This window comes from Pelecanus crispus, chromosome 6 (assembly GCF_030463565.1).
Source record: "Pelecanus crispus isolate bPelCri1 chromosome 6, bPelCri1.pri, whole genome shotgun sequence".
NCBI lineage: Eukaryota > Metazoa > Chordata > Aves > Pelecaniformes > Pelecanidae > Pelecanus > Pelecanus crispus.
The window spans coordinates 38,524,375-38,539,286 of NC_134648.1; the positions used below are offsets into that span (position 1 = coordinate 38,524,375).

Genomic DNA, 14,912 nt, shown 5'->3' on the forward strand with positions numbered 1-14,912 from the left:
TCCACCAAACCTCCCACAAAATAAGCAGTTAATAAGAGGAGTTGAGTTCGACTTAATCTGGGAAGATAAATCATATTTTTTTAACTTTCACCTATTTTGTGTTTACGTGCTTGAATGCATCCATTTTGAAATTTCTAAAAGCTTTTAATGGGGAAGAAGGCCTTTTAACTTCTGTAATTCTCCACAATAAAAAAAAAGATATTTCCAGTGAATAAGCCAAGTTTTCACTGTTGTGGACAAAAAAATCTAAAGGCAGACAACGAAATGTTTAACCATTTGTGGTTGTCTAAAAGAACTGCTAAAGATAAGGCTCCAATTTAGCAGTCTTTGTTGATTTGAATAGCTTTTTAAGTATATACATAAATGCAAACAGATAGTTATGTGCTTTGGTAAGAAAGGTGGACTTGTGCGCGTACTTCAGTTGTTTGCTAAACTTAGATTCTGACCCTAATCCTGCAGGGACTTGCCAGATGCTTGACTTCATTTTCAGTGGGGCTATTCGGAGCATATAAAATGAAGTGCACACAACAATCCAAGAGGCTTGAGTCAGGCGAGCCTTTCTAAAAGACCCAAAAATAATTTATATATACATCTTTCCCCCGTTAAAGGGCATTCTAGTTGATGTGCATACTAGAATGCTAAACTTCACGCACTTAAGAATCAATAGTACAATACGATAATCATAAAATACAAAAATAGTCTATTTTTTATCTGCATGGTTACCAAAAATTTACTCTTTCAAAAATTGCCAAAAAAAAATCACTTCTGGGAAGCTACACAGGCGAGCCTAGGGCCAAATCTCTTCTCTTGATATTTCCAACTGCTCTGTTTTGCTTCTTCTGTTTCCTTGTCAAAAGTATCCTGTTTAGCCTGTTTGGCTAAGGGCAGTTGGATATTTATTCATTGATCTTTCCCTTTCTTACAGTATCTTGAATTCTAATTAGCGTTTTTCAAGTCCTTTTACTTTATTCTCCAAATATAGCTGCAACAGACATCGCTCTTCCCTTTCTGTGGAGCTGTTCAGAGCCACGGAAGAGCTGTCATCTTACGTTCTGGGTTTAACCACAGCGCCCAGCAATTCTCCATTAGCTGCTTTCATTGGCAGTTTGATTAAATGGTATTTTTTTTACCCCCACAAATAACATGTGATTCAAAGTGCCTGGAAAAGTGTAAAATCACTTGATGTTAGGAGAGATTCTGTAAATAGCCTCAGGAGCAATCCTCTAGGTGTTTGTAATTAATCAGGCACCAACCACTTGGAGGTTTTGGATGCACTTTTAAAAAAGTCTAAAAATGTAAACAGTTTTCTTTCCCCTCCCCAGGAAGTCTTAATGCACTAAAGACGTAAGCGAAGAAGTTAAATCGCAAGTGACCAAATCAATTACACTTCAGATCAGACTGTGGCAGGGCTTTTTGGTTCTCAACCAGATGGAACTGGACTCCTTGTGAAGGAGGTATTATTATTTCTTGTCAGGGTTTCAAAATGAACGATCATATGAATTCACAGTAAAAATTACGTATTTTTCCTTTTGAAAAATATAGTAGAACATTTAGAAGAAAGAATCCTTGGGAGCTGGTGTCTCCAAAAACTATCAGACACATTGTCCTGGCTTTGGCTGGGATAGAGTTAATTTTCTTCACAGTAGCTAGTATGGGGCTATGTTCTGGATTTGTGCTGAAAACAGTGTTGATAACACAGGGATGTTTTTGTTACTGCTGAGCGGTGCTTGCGCAGAGTCAAGGCCTTTTCTGCTCCTCACGCCACCCCACCAGCGAGCAGGCTGGGGGTGCACAAGAAGTTGGGAGGGGACACAACCAGGACAGCTGACCCCCAACTCACCAAAGGGATATTCCATGCCATATGATGTCATGCTCAGCATATAAAGCCTGGGGGAAGAAGAAGGAAGGGGGGATGTTCGGAGTGATGGTGTTTGTCTTCCCAAGTAACCATTACGCATGATGGAGCCCTGCTTTCCTGGAGATGGCTGAACACCTGCCTGCCCATGGGAAGTACTGAATGAATTCCTTGTTTTTCCTTGCTTGCCTGAGGGGCTTCTGCTTTACCTATTAAACTGTCTTTGTCTCAACCCACAAGTTTTCTCACTTTTACTCTTCTGATTCTCTCCCCCATCCCACTGCGGGGAGTGGGCAAGTGGCTGTGTGATGCTTAGTTGCCAGCTGGGGATAAGCCATGACACACATTAAAAAAAAAAAAAAAAAAAAAAGAAAAGAAAAAAATCCCTGCAGCTATTTCTTGTTCTTTTGATCTGACCAAAGAGAAAACAGAAATGAACAGGATATTTTCCTGCATTGTGAGGCAAAGAAGAAATACTCTTTTTTAATATAGTAAATTCTTGGATTCAGAGTTTATGACTTCTTTTGGCTATGCCTTTCCTGTAGGCTGAAGTTTTTACGTTGAGACAGCTATCGTGATGTAAAAATGTACCTGAGACAAAGTACAGTGGTTTTTTATCTTGGTGTATTTAGTTGAGAGAAATCCAGGTGAGGGCACAGGCTATCTGGAGGCAGAAAGCACTTTTTTATCCAGTGGAGATGGGATGATTTGTTTATAAAGCCTCTGTGCATTAGGGAGGAGGTGACTACTACAATCAAGTGTAACAAAGCTGCCTTCCTAGACAGAGGAAAAACACCATAACCAAATGGGACTTCTTTGTTTCTAATTTAGAGAAGTACTTTGTAAGACCAAGTACTTTTATGTTTTAGTATCTCAAATCAAATTGTTTGTTTTATCTGGGGTCCAGATCCCTTTTGCTTTGAGTATACTACCACCAACTTCTGGAAAAGCTTTGAAAACCCCTTCAGTGTTTTAATAAGGAGAATTCCACCTGAAATCACCTTGAAAGGAATTATTCCTGCTGGTGTGGAGGAAAAGATTGTGACTTAGCTTCAATGCTGAAAATGCTTATAACAAGATATGCCTTGCTATAAGGAGATGTCCTGTAAGCAACACCAACAAGATCCCTTAGGGTCGCTGGAGCCCTTGGTCAACAAACCTGATGGATGACAATGATTGCAAGATCAATTTGTCACTGGAATGCTAACAGTGAGCAAGAAAGTGAGTTTTTAAATGCTTTCTTTTCAACAGATGCAAAATGATCTAAAGATATTTTTTAAGTTACTAGAACAGAGAATACACATTAAAGTAAATGAGCTCTTGCTAATTTGTTTTGCTAAACGTAACATTCTTCCAATTATTTGGGTAGGAGCTAAATACATCTCATTTTCCTACAAAAATAGTACATTAAAAATGAGTTTAAAAAGGCTGGTATTGTTTCAGGAAACAGAAAAGAAAAGATTGTGGTCTCTATCACTGGAGGGGTTCAAACCTGTATCTCCTACACCTCCAGAGGTGTAGCTTCTAAGCCGTGAGGCAGAAGCCTGTTTGTACGGGAGGACTCTGCACCTCCCCTGCTGAATATGTTCAACAATCCAGGAAACAATTAAATAAAGTCAGGGAGCCAAATAAGGCACCTAGTGGGGAAGACGGGGGAGAGTGGTTGGATCATTTTCACCATGTTTTAAGACTACTTCTGTATTTCTATCCAGTGTCTGGCTGGCTACTCAAACACTCCTTGAGGATTAGCTAGAGCCCAGGTGTTACCCTGTTCTTCATGTTCACCCTGCCCTACTAACCACTAGATGACAAATTTGTGTTCATTCTTTACCCCCTTCTCTGGTGCTGTTAGAACTTTGATTCTTTTGCCATGCCTCTTCTAGACACTTTTTTTTTTTTTTTTTAATTAAACTGTCTACTTCTGCTGTGGTATTTTGTGCAATGCCTGGTCCTATAGACATGTGTGAGGTGGGTCCTTAACAGGCTGATTCCCCCGGGAATATAGGGGAGGAATTGCCAAGTTTGTGGATTCAGGTTGGGTTTAGCACTGAGATAGGTGTAGAGCTATGCAGGTTCACCAAGTTTCAAACAGTCCTAGGCATGCACAGAAGTAGACTTTTAGGTGCCTGAGGTACTTCACTGACATGAAAACATAGCTGTGTATAGACTTCAGCTGCCTAAGGAATCAGGCAAGGGAGGCAGGGCTTGAGGATCGTGTCCTTGGACTTTGGTATTTGCATTGCACACAAGTCCAACTGTGGGCACTTAAGCCTTTAGTGGAGCTGGCCCTCAACCTCTTTGCAACTGTTCACCCATCTGTTAATTGAAAATAATTTCCCGTTTTGTAAACCTCCAGATCAAGGACCTCCAGATACACAACAAAATAGACACAAAGTGTTTTTAACAAGCAACCGATATTTTAGAGGCTGTCTCTAAAGGTCTTATCTTCAAGTTTGTGGATAATTCTTGTCCTTTTAAGGGCTCATATGTTCCTGCTGAGAATATAAAAACACAGCAGGAAATAGCCAATATAGTTAGAAATTAGAATATAGTCTCAACTACTAAAGCAGAAAATAATTAACATATTTTAAACTGAAAGAAGTGTATATTATTCTGACGCATATTGCTTGCATGCTGGATAACTTGCACTCATGAGAGCTCCTGAAAACAAGTCTTCCAAGACCCCCTAATTTCAGACCCATAACCATCAGAAAGTCTGCAGCAAAGCTGGAGATACTGTGGGAATAGCAGGAGGAAGCTATAAGGAAACAGAAGCAGGGCAAACTTTTCCATTTTTTTAACTGTGCGCGCACACACTACCTGCACATGCACAAACCCCTATGGCAGCTGAGTCATAGGGTTGTTTGTGAATTTAACCAATAGCCAGGGTCTATGCATGAACTATGATAACAATGCTTATCTGTTATAACAATGACTTTTGACAAAGACTTTTAAAGAACTTACTTAAATCAGCTATGACTATTTTTTTAATTTGATAAATAGTTTATGCAGCATCAATAATAAGTTTCTTACTTCAGTTGCAGTAACACAGCTTTAAAGCCCATAAATCTTATAGCCATTGCACTACCCGTTGGAGTCACTTAAAGTTTTGCAATTGAATTAGTCACTGGTTGCAGCTTTGTTAAAAAAAGGGAAGAATTAACCAATGATGAATTATGAGTGCTTCTCTGGATGACCTGACTTGTTCTTTCATGAGTCTGTTTTGTTTATTTGGAAATATAAAATGCCACAACGTGGTATTTTATTTCCCAATGTAGAAAGGTGTTCTATGTTACGATGAGGAATCAGGACCACATTTCCCCATAGGGGCTATCCCACTTGAATTTCAGCCACTTTTAGAGGACTTTTGGGCATTAGAATGTAGATAACGCACTGAAAAACTGCTAGGTGTTTCTTTTGTTTGCTTCTCAGAATAAAAAATGAATTAAAAGAGGCTAAGACTGAATTCAGCACCCAAGTCGTATGCCCCTTCTGTGATCTGACAAATACTCAGATGCCCAGACCTAAAAACCCTATCATTTGTAATGGCGATCTTTGGTGACTCCCAAGAAAGCTGCGTTGTCATATGGTGGTTAGGTTCAGAACAAAGATCTGGAATAAAAGTAGTCAGTGTTTATACATTTAAAATCAGAGCTTAATGGTCTGTAAATGAATGACACTGGTTAGGGAATGCGGGAGAGTTTGAGGCTAGTAGCAAATAACACATTATTTTTCTTTGTGCTTTCTCCTTTGCCTCACTCAAGTTTACAATGAAATTTAGCCACTGACTCCCACCACTGTTTTTCTTGGAGAGCAGAGCAGGATGAAGAAACACAGCGATTAAATGAAAAGACACCCATGCGTTGCAATAGGAACTGGATTCCATGTGTTTTGGTAAAAGGAACTATAGGAAAAAATAAAAAGAGGTGACTCTTTGGTCACCCTAATTAGGTCTACCTAATCTTTAAAGTCTTGTCGTGGTTTAGCCCCAGCCAGCAACTATGCACCATGCAGCCGCTCGCTCACTCCCCCTACCCCGATGGGATGGGGGAGAGAATTGGAGGAGTAAGAGTGAGAAACACTCTTGGGTTGAGATAAGAACAGTTTAATCATTGAAATAAAATAAAGTAATATAATAACAATATAATAATAATAGTAATAATAATATACAAAGCAAGTGATGCACAATGCAATTGCTCACCACCCGCCGACCGATACCCAGACAGTTCCCGAGCAGCGATTGCTGCTCCCCGGCCAACCCCCCCCCAGTTTATATACTGAGCATGACATCACATGGTATGGAATAGCCCTTTGGGCAGCTTGGATCAACTATTCTGGCTGTGCCCCCTCCCAGTTTCTTGTGCACCTGGCAGAGCATGGGAAGCTGAAAAGTCCTTGACTAGCATAAGCAGTACTCAGCAACAACTAAAAACATCAGCGTGTTATCAACATTCTTCTCCTACTAAATCCAAAACACAGCACTATGCCTGCTACTAGGAAGAAAATTAACTCTATCCCAGCCGAAACCAGGACAAGTCTGAATCCATTTTCAATTCCTACCACCTCTGATTCTTTCCCCACCTCTGCCCCACACACAAAAATAGACCTTGTTACTAAAACAGGAATTTTTTTTAAGCTCTTTTAGTTCTAATTGGTAATGCTGCTGCCATGACACTCACATCATTTAAAGTTTGTTATGCTCCCATGTGTTGAACACATGGCTAGCAGCTCTTCCAACCATCAGGATTCATGCAATCACAGCAAAGCAGTTAGCATCATAAATAAACCAAACATGAACTGATACTACATACTCCCTTCTCATCATGAATTAGGATGATGAACCGGAATTCAATGTCAGTCTTAACCTAACGGCAAAAGGCTTGAGTGTGGTAGACCCGAACCATGTATGTACCCGGGAAATAATTGATTTAACCCTTTCATTGTCTCCTATTTGGAAATGTTGACTTAGGACCCAGTCTTGCGCCTATCAGCCATATTTGTGGTTCATGGGGCCCTTCATGATGGCAATTGCACCCTCTTCTTCTACATTTCCTTTTAGTTTTTATTTAGGTTATATCTAAGTAGGTCATTGTCAGTGGCTGAGCACTTCAAGGGAGCTTGTCGTCTTTGCTCGTGGCTGGAGTCTGCCTTTGGCTGTAGGCACCGCAAACAGGTGTCCCTTAAGGACACAGTAATTCTGTATTTTAAAAGAAGACTTATTATTTGAGATAATTCCTGAACATGATGCTTATTTAAGAGTACTGAAGCTAATGGCATGACTTCAAACAAAACTGAATTTTTAAGTGTATGCATATGTATACATGTGGCAATGGATTCGATATGTTGTTTGGTTTTTGTTGCTGTTGTCTTTTCTTTAAGGTATATCAGATTGCCATCCTTTTTGTATAAAGCACAGTGGAAATACAATTCAATCTAATTGTGACCTCCACTAGCCTGAAACCTTGGATTCAGATGTCTCAAAATTGTAGGTATTGTCCTCTGATTCCCTGATAGCCTTGATGGCTTCTGACTTGGATGGAGAGGTACCTTAAATCTTACCTTTAGCGCACTTAGCTATTAAAACAGTCAACACACTCATCTCCCCTGTGGGTCACGTGAAACTGTACTTTCCTTGTACATTGTAAATTTTTGTGTTGTCACGGTAGCATCTTCTGAATCTGCCTACCTTCCCTTTCTCCTTCCATAAATCTGAGTCTGTGACTTTGAAAAGTTATCTTTGAACTCCTTGACTTAATGATCCAGACATTCCAGACTTGCATGTAAAAAAGAAGTACTCGCATAAAAATTAATTCACAAGTGTTACAACATTACAAGTGAGGTAAGAGTTGGTTTAGTGAGCTTACCAGCAAAAAGGCCAGAAGATTCCAAGTTTGTTTTGGGTTGGTGTTGTTATGGGCTTTTTCCCAACAAATTTAAATGTTTCAAAAATTAGTTTTTGTACAGCATGAAAATGAAAACAAAGCCTTTTCAACACTTTCACACAGCTACTGGTTAGAGGCCTGATTTGAGGGCTTGGACTAAAGTCTCCTCTTCATCATCAAAAAATACTTTTCTTCATCCCCAACTCCTGACATTTGGAAACAAAGGGGCTTGAATTTTACTTTGTCCACAACAAAGCCCAAAACCTAACTGACTCGGTAGTCATCTTTCTGCCTGTGTCCTTCCTCAGTTTAACAGATGAAGATACACTTCATCATATTTTGATAAAATAAGCTTCAGATCAGCTTTACTTACAGTCCTGTTAAGTGACTCTTGGGACTCCGACATCACATTCCCAGGAACTACTTCCAAGTTTCTTTGGTTTGCTCATGAGTTGCTGAATAGATTAGCAGCATGGTTTTGTTAGATGAATGCAAACGTGCCAATAAAAAGGAGCATATAGCTAGTTCCCCTTCTAAATAATTCACTAAGCATTTTTATATTACTTTCTTCTGTGGGTTAACATCTTTATATTCTTTACTACTGAGTTTATTATAAGACTATATTATATTTTAAGTAGTGTATGTTAGCATGTGCGTGTGTGTCTGTGTGTATACACACACACATGCACCCCCAGAGTAAGGTTTGCATCACAAATCAAATACTATAATCTGCTCAGTTACACAGTGCTTTTTTTAAACTAGGGTCATAAATATTTCTTTACCAGACAAAAGCAACATTGCGTGACAATACACTTTATTTTGTATAGCTTCTTTCCAAGCACATTGTGTCTGAAATATTTTAGAGGTAATTAACACACTTGCAGTTTTTAAAATAATCTAAAAAGGTTTTCATTTAATGAAAAGTCTAAACAATAGCAATATACGCGCTCCTTAATTCGCATGCATCATAAATGTAAAAGGGTGATGAGACCTGTAAGAGCTGAGCAGCTATTTACATTCTTGTAAATACTGGTTTGGTGGAGTGAGCTCTTAGTGAGGGGGATAGTTAGTATCTTTGTTCATTGGTTCTGAAAGACCAGCACTGTGATGATTCTTTTACATATACATGTTTGGACTGTTGTTGGAGCAGTAGGAGGAACAACTTTTTTTGTTTGGTTTTTTTGTTGTTTTTTAATTAATGTGGGACTACCAATCCCAGTACAGAAAGGCAGCTCTACTATGAAACTGAAATTAGAGTAATTAATCTCATCATCATGGTGTAATAGCTATAATGGATTAAAATTTCACAATAGTGCTGTTGAGTCTTCCTGGTGAAACACTCAAGCTGCCTGATGGACTCAGCAGATGGCTGCTCACCACCACACATTTGATTTCTTCCAGCAGACAGTTCCTGTAAGATGCATCACTGCGTTGTGCAGTGTAAAGGTTTTTTTTTCCTTGCATTTAAAGACAAAAACATCTCTGAATTGTGTAATTTTTCCTTCGCCTGCTCTGTGCGGATCTCTCATAGGCAGAAAGGCAGCTCCTCAGGCCCCACCAGGGACTGGTGATCCCACCGGGGATCCCTGTTCTGGTCAGTTTGCAGTGCCAGGTTATCACATCCCCAAGCAGCGGGTGTAGTGAGCTGACGTGCTTCAAGCAATCAGATGTGAGGTTTCTGATACTATTAAGCAAACAATACTTCTTTGCTGCTCCCTTTTTAAGCCCCCCATTTACTGTACACACCACGTTTTATTATGTGCTGTTCCTTACTAAGAGCTTAAAAATGAAATAAATCACCTTCACAGTTGCTTCATTTCTGTGATTAAAATGGATTTTACTGGAGCTAATAAGGACAGAATGTAGTTCAGATTACTTTAAAAGTATTGATAAGACAGTTGAGTACGTGAAGAAACACCAGTGCCTTAGGAATGGAAATCTAGCCTCTGACCAACTGGAAGCCTTGCGGCAGCGCCAGCAGTTGGTTGTGGGGCTAGGTGGGAGGAATGACCATTTCACGTACTCTGGGCCACTGGGCATCAGTGGGTTCTGATTCATGCCGTGATATATAGCTTCTTCTGGTTTTGGAGACAACCTTTGCAACTCTGCAACTCTCAATACCTGTGTGAAGACTAAGCAGGAGTGCAGATAATTGATTGGTTTAGAGTGGACTTGGTAGTGTAGGTTAATGGTTGGACTGGATGATCTTAAAGGTCTTTTCCAACCTAAACGATTCCATGATTCTATAAAAAGAGTAAGCTTAAGAAGCAGAGAATACAGGTGGTTCGCTTGTGTGAACAGCTGGATTACTCCCATCCCATTCCCGGCACCAGAAATGGAAGGAGCTCTGCAATTCACACAAAGTCCTCAATTTCGTGTCACATGTGAGTATAAACTCCACTGCATTACATACTGTTTAGTTTTCTCTTCCAGAATTTTGTTAAAGAGGAAATATGATGAAAGACATGATGGTTCAGCCCAGAATGTTACAGAGTTTTGCAATCTGCTCATAAATGACGTGAGAGGACCGACTGTTTGCATACATAATTTATTACAAATTACTAAATGCTGGGATAGAAAAAGTAAATGCCATACACAATCATGTTTGTGCCACCCTGTTAACTTTCATCTTATGTAGCTAGGACCTTTACTTTCTGTTAGTTTCTTATCTGTTTTTTCTAAGGGGTCATCATTATTTTACTGTGTCTTTCTGAAGAATGGGGAAGGAATCTACAATTTTTTTGCATAGATTTGAAGTTCAAAGCTGTGAAGTAATGCTGTTTTCCATAATTCCAATGCCCCACGCACATGGCTTGAAATATTTCAGAGGCACCCTGAAAATAACAAAATTTTAGGTAATTTTATATTCTCATCTTTCAGAAAGGGAGAACTCAGTTTTCTGGAATATAAAGTTCGTCAGTCTCCTAGGGGTAAAAAGGCAATTTAAGCTTCCCGGAGTAACTTCAAGAGTAGTGATAGCTGCCAATGTTACTAGAGTATCATAGTTTTTCAGATGATCATCAACTGTAATGACCTTCATATCGTGGATTTAGATTCAGAGGATGTTGGCACAACCTTATTAACACAAATATCTCCATCTTCACTTATAATATCCCAGGAACGCATAATTTAAGACCGTTATAACGTGCAAATGCCACTGTAACTAAGACAAAGAACAGCGGGGGAGCTTAATTTCCACACAACAGTACCACTGATAAGGAAGAAAGACATGCAAGTGTTCAGGAAAGTTGTGGACATAGAACGATTAAAACTAACTGAAAAATATTCCAGTGGATAAGAGTCAAAAAGCAGTTCTTTAATTTTTAAATTTGCACAGCAATAACAGAGACAAATGAGCCTCTGACATATTTTGGAAAATGTCACTTTGCAAACCTTGTAGATTGCTTAAATGTTTATTAAAATGGACCAAAAGCCAAAATTCTCTGGGTAAAATAAATACTTTGTCTTTGCTAAGTAACAATATTTGTGAACAAAACATAAAACTATAATTTTCATGTGTCAAACATAGTAACATTTAAGATTAAATGCTGGAGTCAGACCAGGCATTTTTTTACATCTTCCTATTTACAAGCTGCTCATTAAGACCATTTACCTCACGTTAGCTATTAAAATGACTAACATTTTCAAAGTTTGCTCCATGACTAAAATAAAAACAACAGAAATGTCCTTTTACCATAACTTAACAAAAAGCAGAACCATATTTTTGTTATCTAGGAGAACATACTGTTACAAATACAGCTGTTTTTCATCTACAATTATATAAATAATAAACATGCTGCCATTCACAAGGATTTTAATAGATGATTATATATAAGCAATATTGTGATCTAGCAGAGGATGGCATGAGTTTTCATCATTCATTTTTATTGTACTTATTCAGGACCCTTGTCCTCATCTGAAAAATGTGGAACAGACTTCTTTGCTACAACATTATCCAGTCGTTGTCCTTGCAGATATGGGTTCACACTCTGAAAAAGTTTAAAATTATTTATACTTATTAGAACAGGGAAACATAGAAAAGGTAACTGGGATTAGTGGATATTCTTATGTATTTCTTACCTGTCAAATACTTGAGACAAAAAAAAAAAAAAATTGCTCCTAGGGAGTAAATCTAAAAGTCAATCAATGTTTTGTTTTCTAATTTTTTAGGTGCAAGAGTTTAATCCAATCCACTAGAAAGAATGCAAGTGAAGGAGGACTATCAAGAATATAGGACAGTCTGAATTAAACAGTGCCTTTTTGCTCCACTCCTCAGCTCAGCAGAGAAGCAGCAGCAGATCTAACTCCCTAATTCTTGAGGCAGGACAGAACTTGTTAGAGAAGTACAGGTAAGCTTTAGCTTAAATCACTAGCCTCGGATGGACCTTATGCTGGGAGACAAGTTAGATACCACGATACCATTTTTGACCCAAGTCTCTTCTTCAGCCCATCTCCTCTCCAGGAAACCCCTCCTTGCTTCCTCTCTTGATGTTGAGATGAAAAACTGCTGGCACAGAAGCAGAGCCAAGCAAGGTTTTGGCATAGGAAATGGCCAGAACAAGGGAGAGCTGGAAAGAAGATCCCTGGAGAGGGTTTAACTTCACTTTGCACCATGTAAGCAGCACAATGTGAGACTGAAGATGAACAGATCCTGTCTCAAAACCGTTTGGAGATCACAGTAATGTAGAAAGCCTATGCCTGAGTTTTATCTATACCCATGGAATATAATGTATTTATGGTATTTTGCAAGTATCAAGCAGTTTAGTGGAGCTTCAGAATTAACTTAAATATTATTTACACCCACTTTCTGGCCTGTTACAGTGTCATTGTAAACAAAATTCAAGTGTATACTTTCTCCTTCACAGATACAGACAGAAATTCTAGTGTGCCAGTTTTTTATGCCAACAAAAATTGTTTGCCTAAGGACAAACCTTGGAGGAATGCAAATTTTCCAGTATCTCCTGATTCTTATCAGGCTGATAGAAATCAGTATCACAAAAATTACTTTTCCTGAGATATTTCTGTGCTTCTTTCACAAAAATGTAGGCGTACAAAACTACACCAAAAAAAAAAAAAAGGCATGAAATATTTCTTTTCAAATTTCCCAAGTATTTGTCAAATCTCTGGAAAAGATTTGGGGTTTATCTATGTTCGAGTTTAAGCCCTTGGGTTTCTCCAGATTTGTAGATGCTATCGTTAATACTTAATCAGAGCACAGAACAACACTTTTGCTTTCTTCCATTGTTTTTTGAGAGCTTTGCCTGCTGCAAGTGAAAACATAAAAAAATTAAGAACCAGAAATGAACGTGGAGAAATCTTTGAAAATAAAACTAACACTAATTTAATGCTTTAAATTGTTAAAAATAAGACACATGTAAATGATTTGTTTGTGTTTGTTTAAAGAAGTTCTGTTTAATGTTAATTTAGTGAAATTCGGCTGTTGCATAAACTTCTAGGAATTATTTGAAGATTCTTAGGAAGATTAATTGGTCTTTTTTTTTGGAATGGTACTTGCTTGCTACTTTTTGAAATAAAGTAGAAGAGAATGAGAATACATAAAAATTTGAATCCTTCTCAACCGACAAAAGAAAACACAAAATATAATGCAAAAGTTTTGGCTGATTTGACTAAAAAATGTTTAATCCTGTACAGCTGTGCTGAATTCAAAGTCATGTGGATCCCAAGTACCTTTGTGCACAGCTCAGCCCACGGCAACGTGAGTCAGTTACTACAGAAGCACTCCTGTCATGTTGGGGATATTAGATTCTGGACTGGGCTACGCTCATGCATAGAAATTAAAAAAAAGGGGAGAATTGCTAATTAAATTAGAGGTCACTGGAGGCTTCCTTGTCTTGCCCTGCAAAGGCTGCAAAATACATACCTTTGCTACATATACTGATTATGCATATGTATGCTTGTATCTGTGTTTATATGCATACGTATTAATATATGAATATACACACATACTTAGAATATGTAGTTTTGTAGACTCCAGTAGTGCCTGTGTTACACTATAGCTTCGTATAGAGACAACACAGTTACTCTCCACAGACAACCCAATTCTCCAAACAGGACTTGCTTTAAGCCAAAATTAGGACATTCTCACCCAAAAGGCCGTATCTATTGCCAGAAGCTGCCCTCCCTAAACTCTCTGTCTGTGCACAAGGGCATGGAGGAGTGGCAGGGACTGCAGAAGGCAGCAGGCTTTTTGGTTTCTGAAAAAATACACTCTGCTGCTGACAGCTCCAGGTTACCCTTCTCCTGATAAAGTGAAAATTCCAAATTGTTCATTAAAGCATTAGTAATCATTACAGTATTACTCTCAAAACAATAAAATACTTTAAATGATAATGAATTTACCATTAAGCAACATGCCTGTGCTAAGAAAATAAATCTGCTGCAAAGCAAGAAACTGAAGCTTCACCTCCAAAATTCTGGGCTTCCCCTGGCCATGTGGCTGTTGTATCTCTCCAGCCATTATTCTTCTTGTGTCCTATTACATCCGTCAGGCCACAGACAGAAAATATATTTCTTTTTTTCTTTTTTTCTCGTGTATATATTGCACTAACCCTACTTTAACATGCTGGTCTAGCTATTAATAAATATTCCACAGAACTATTTCCAGAGGAAATTCTTCTTACTTTAGAGTTAAAATCAGGTGCCTACCCTTTTTCCTTTTCCGCTAACAAACTCGAAAAGCAAATGTAAGCAGGAGGCAGATACCAAGCTCAAGATAGATCATTATCTTATGGTTGAACTGTTTTTATTACCAGTGATGTGTGAATCGGTAAGGAATCAACTCATCTTCTCCCTTTTTAGCAAAGACTTTAGGTTTGAGAGTTAAATAAATAAATAAATAAATCGTCTTCACTTACATTTCAGTTATTTTAAACCAAATCTACTTCATTTACAATATAAACTGTGCTGTCATATTTTGAAAAGCTACTTTCTGGCAGAGAAGTAGACCTCTTCTTGTAAAAAAAAAATGTACCAGCAGCAAAGCTGAAGGCTTCGACTGCCTTAAAGTGATTTTTTGATAAAAGAAAGGCTGACACTACTAAAATAAGAGAGAAGATAGTGAGGTGGACTGTGCAGAGGTTCTCTGTGATATGTGGATTGCCTGCCTTATTTCAGGGGCAGAAAGATGAGAACTCATTCATCTTTGTCTGTGAAGC

At 38.4% G+C, this 14,912-nt stretch overlaps 1 protein-coding gene across 3 annotated transcripts in view; it reads right to left on the reverse strand.

Moving 5' to 3' along the window:
* Positions 1–11,630: 11,630 nt before the first annotated feature.
* SCG5 (secretogranin V) overlaps positions 11,631–14,912 on the reverse strand; it is a 29,684-nt gene continuing 26,402 nt past the window's right edge. For all 3 annotated transcript variants that reach the window (XM_075712455.1, XM_075712456.1, XM_075712457.1), the window contains one exon: positions 11,631–11,726. In XM_075712455.1, the coding sequence (XP_075568570.1) occupies positions 11,631–11,726 (96 nt within the window). The remainder of the gene's footprint in view (positions 11,727–14,912) is intronic.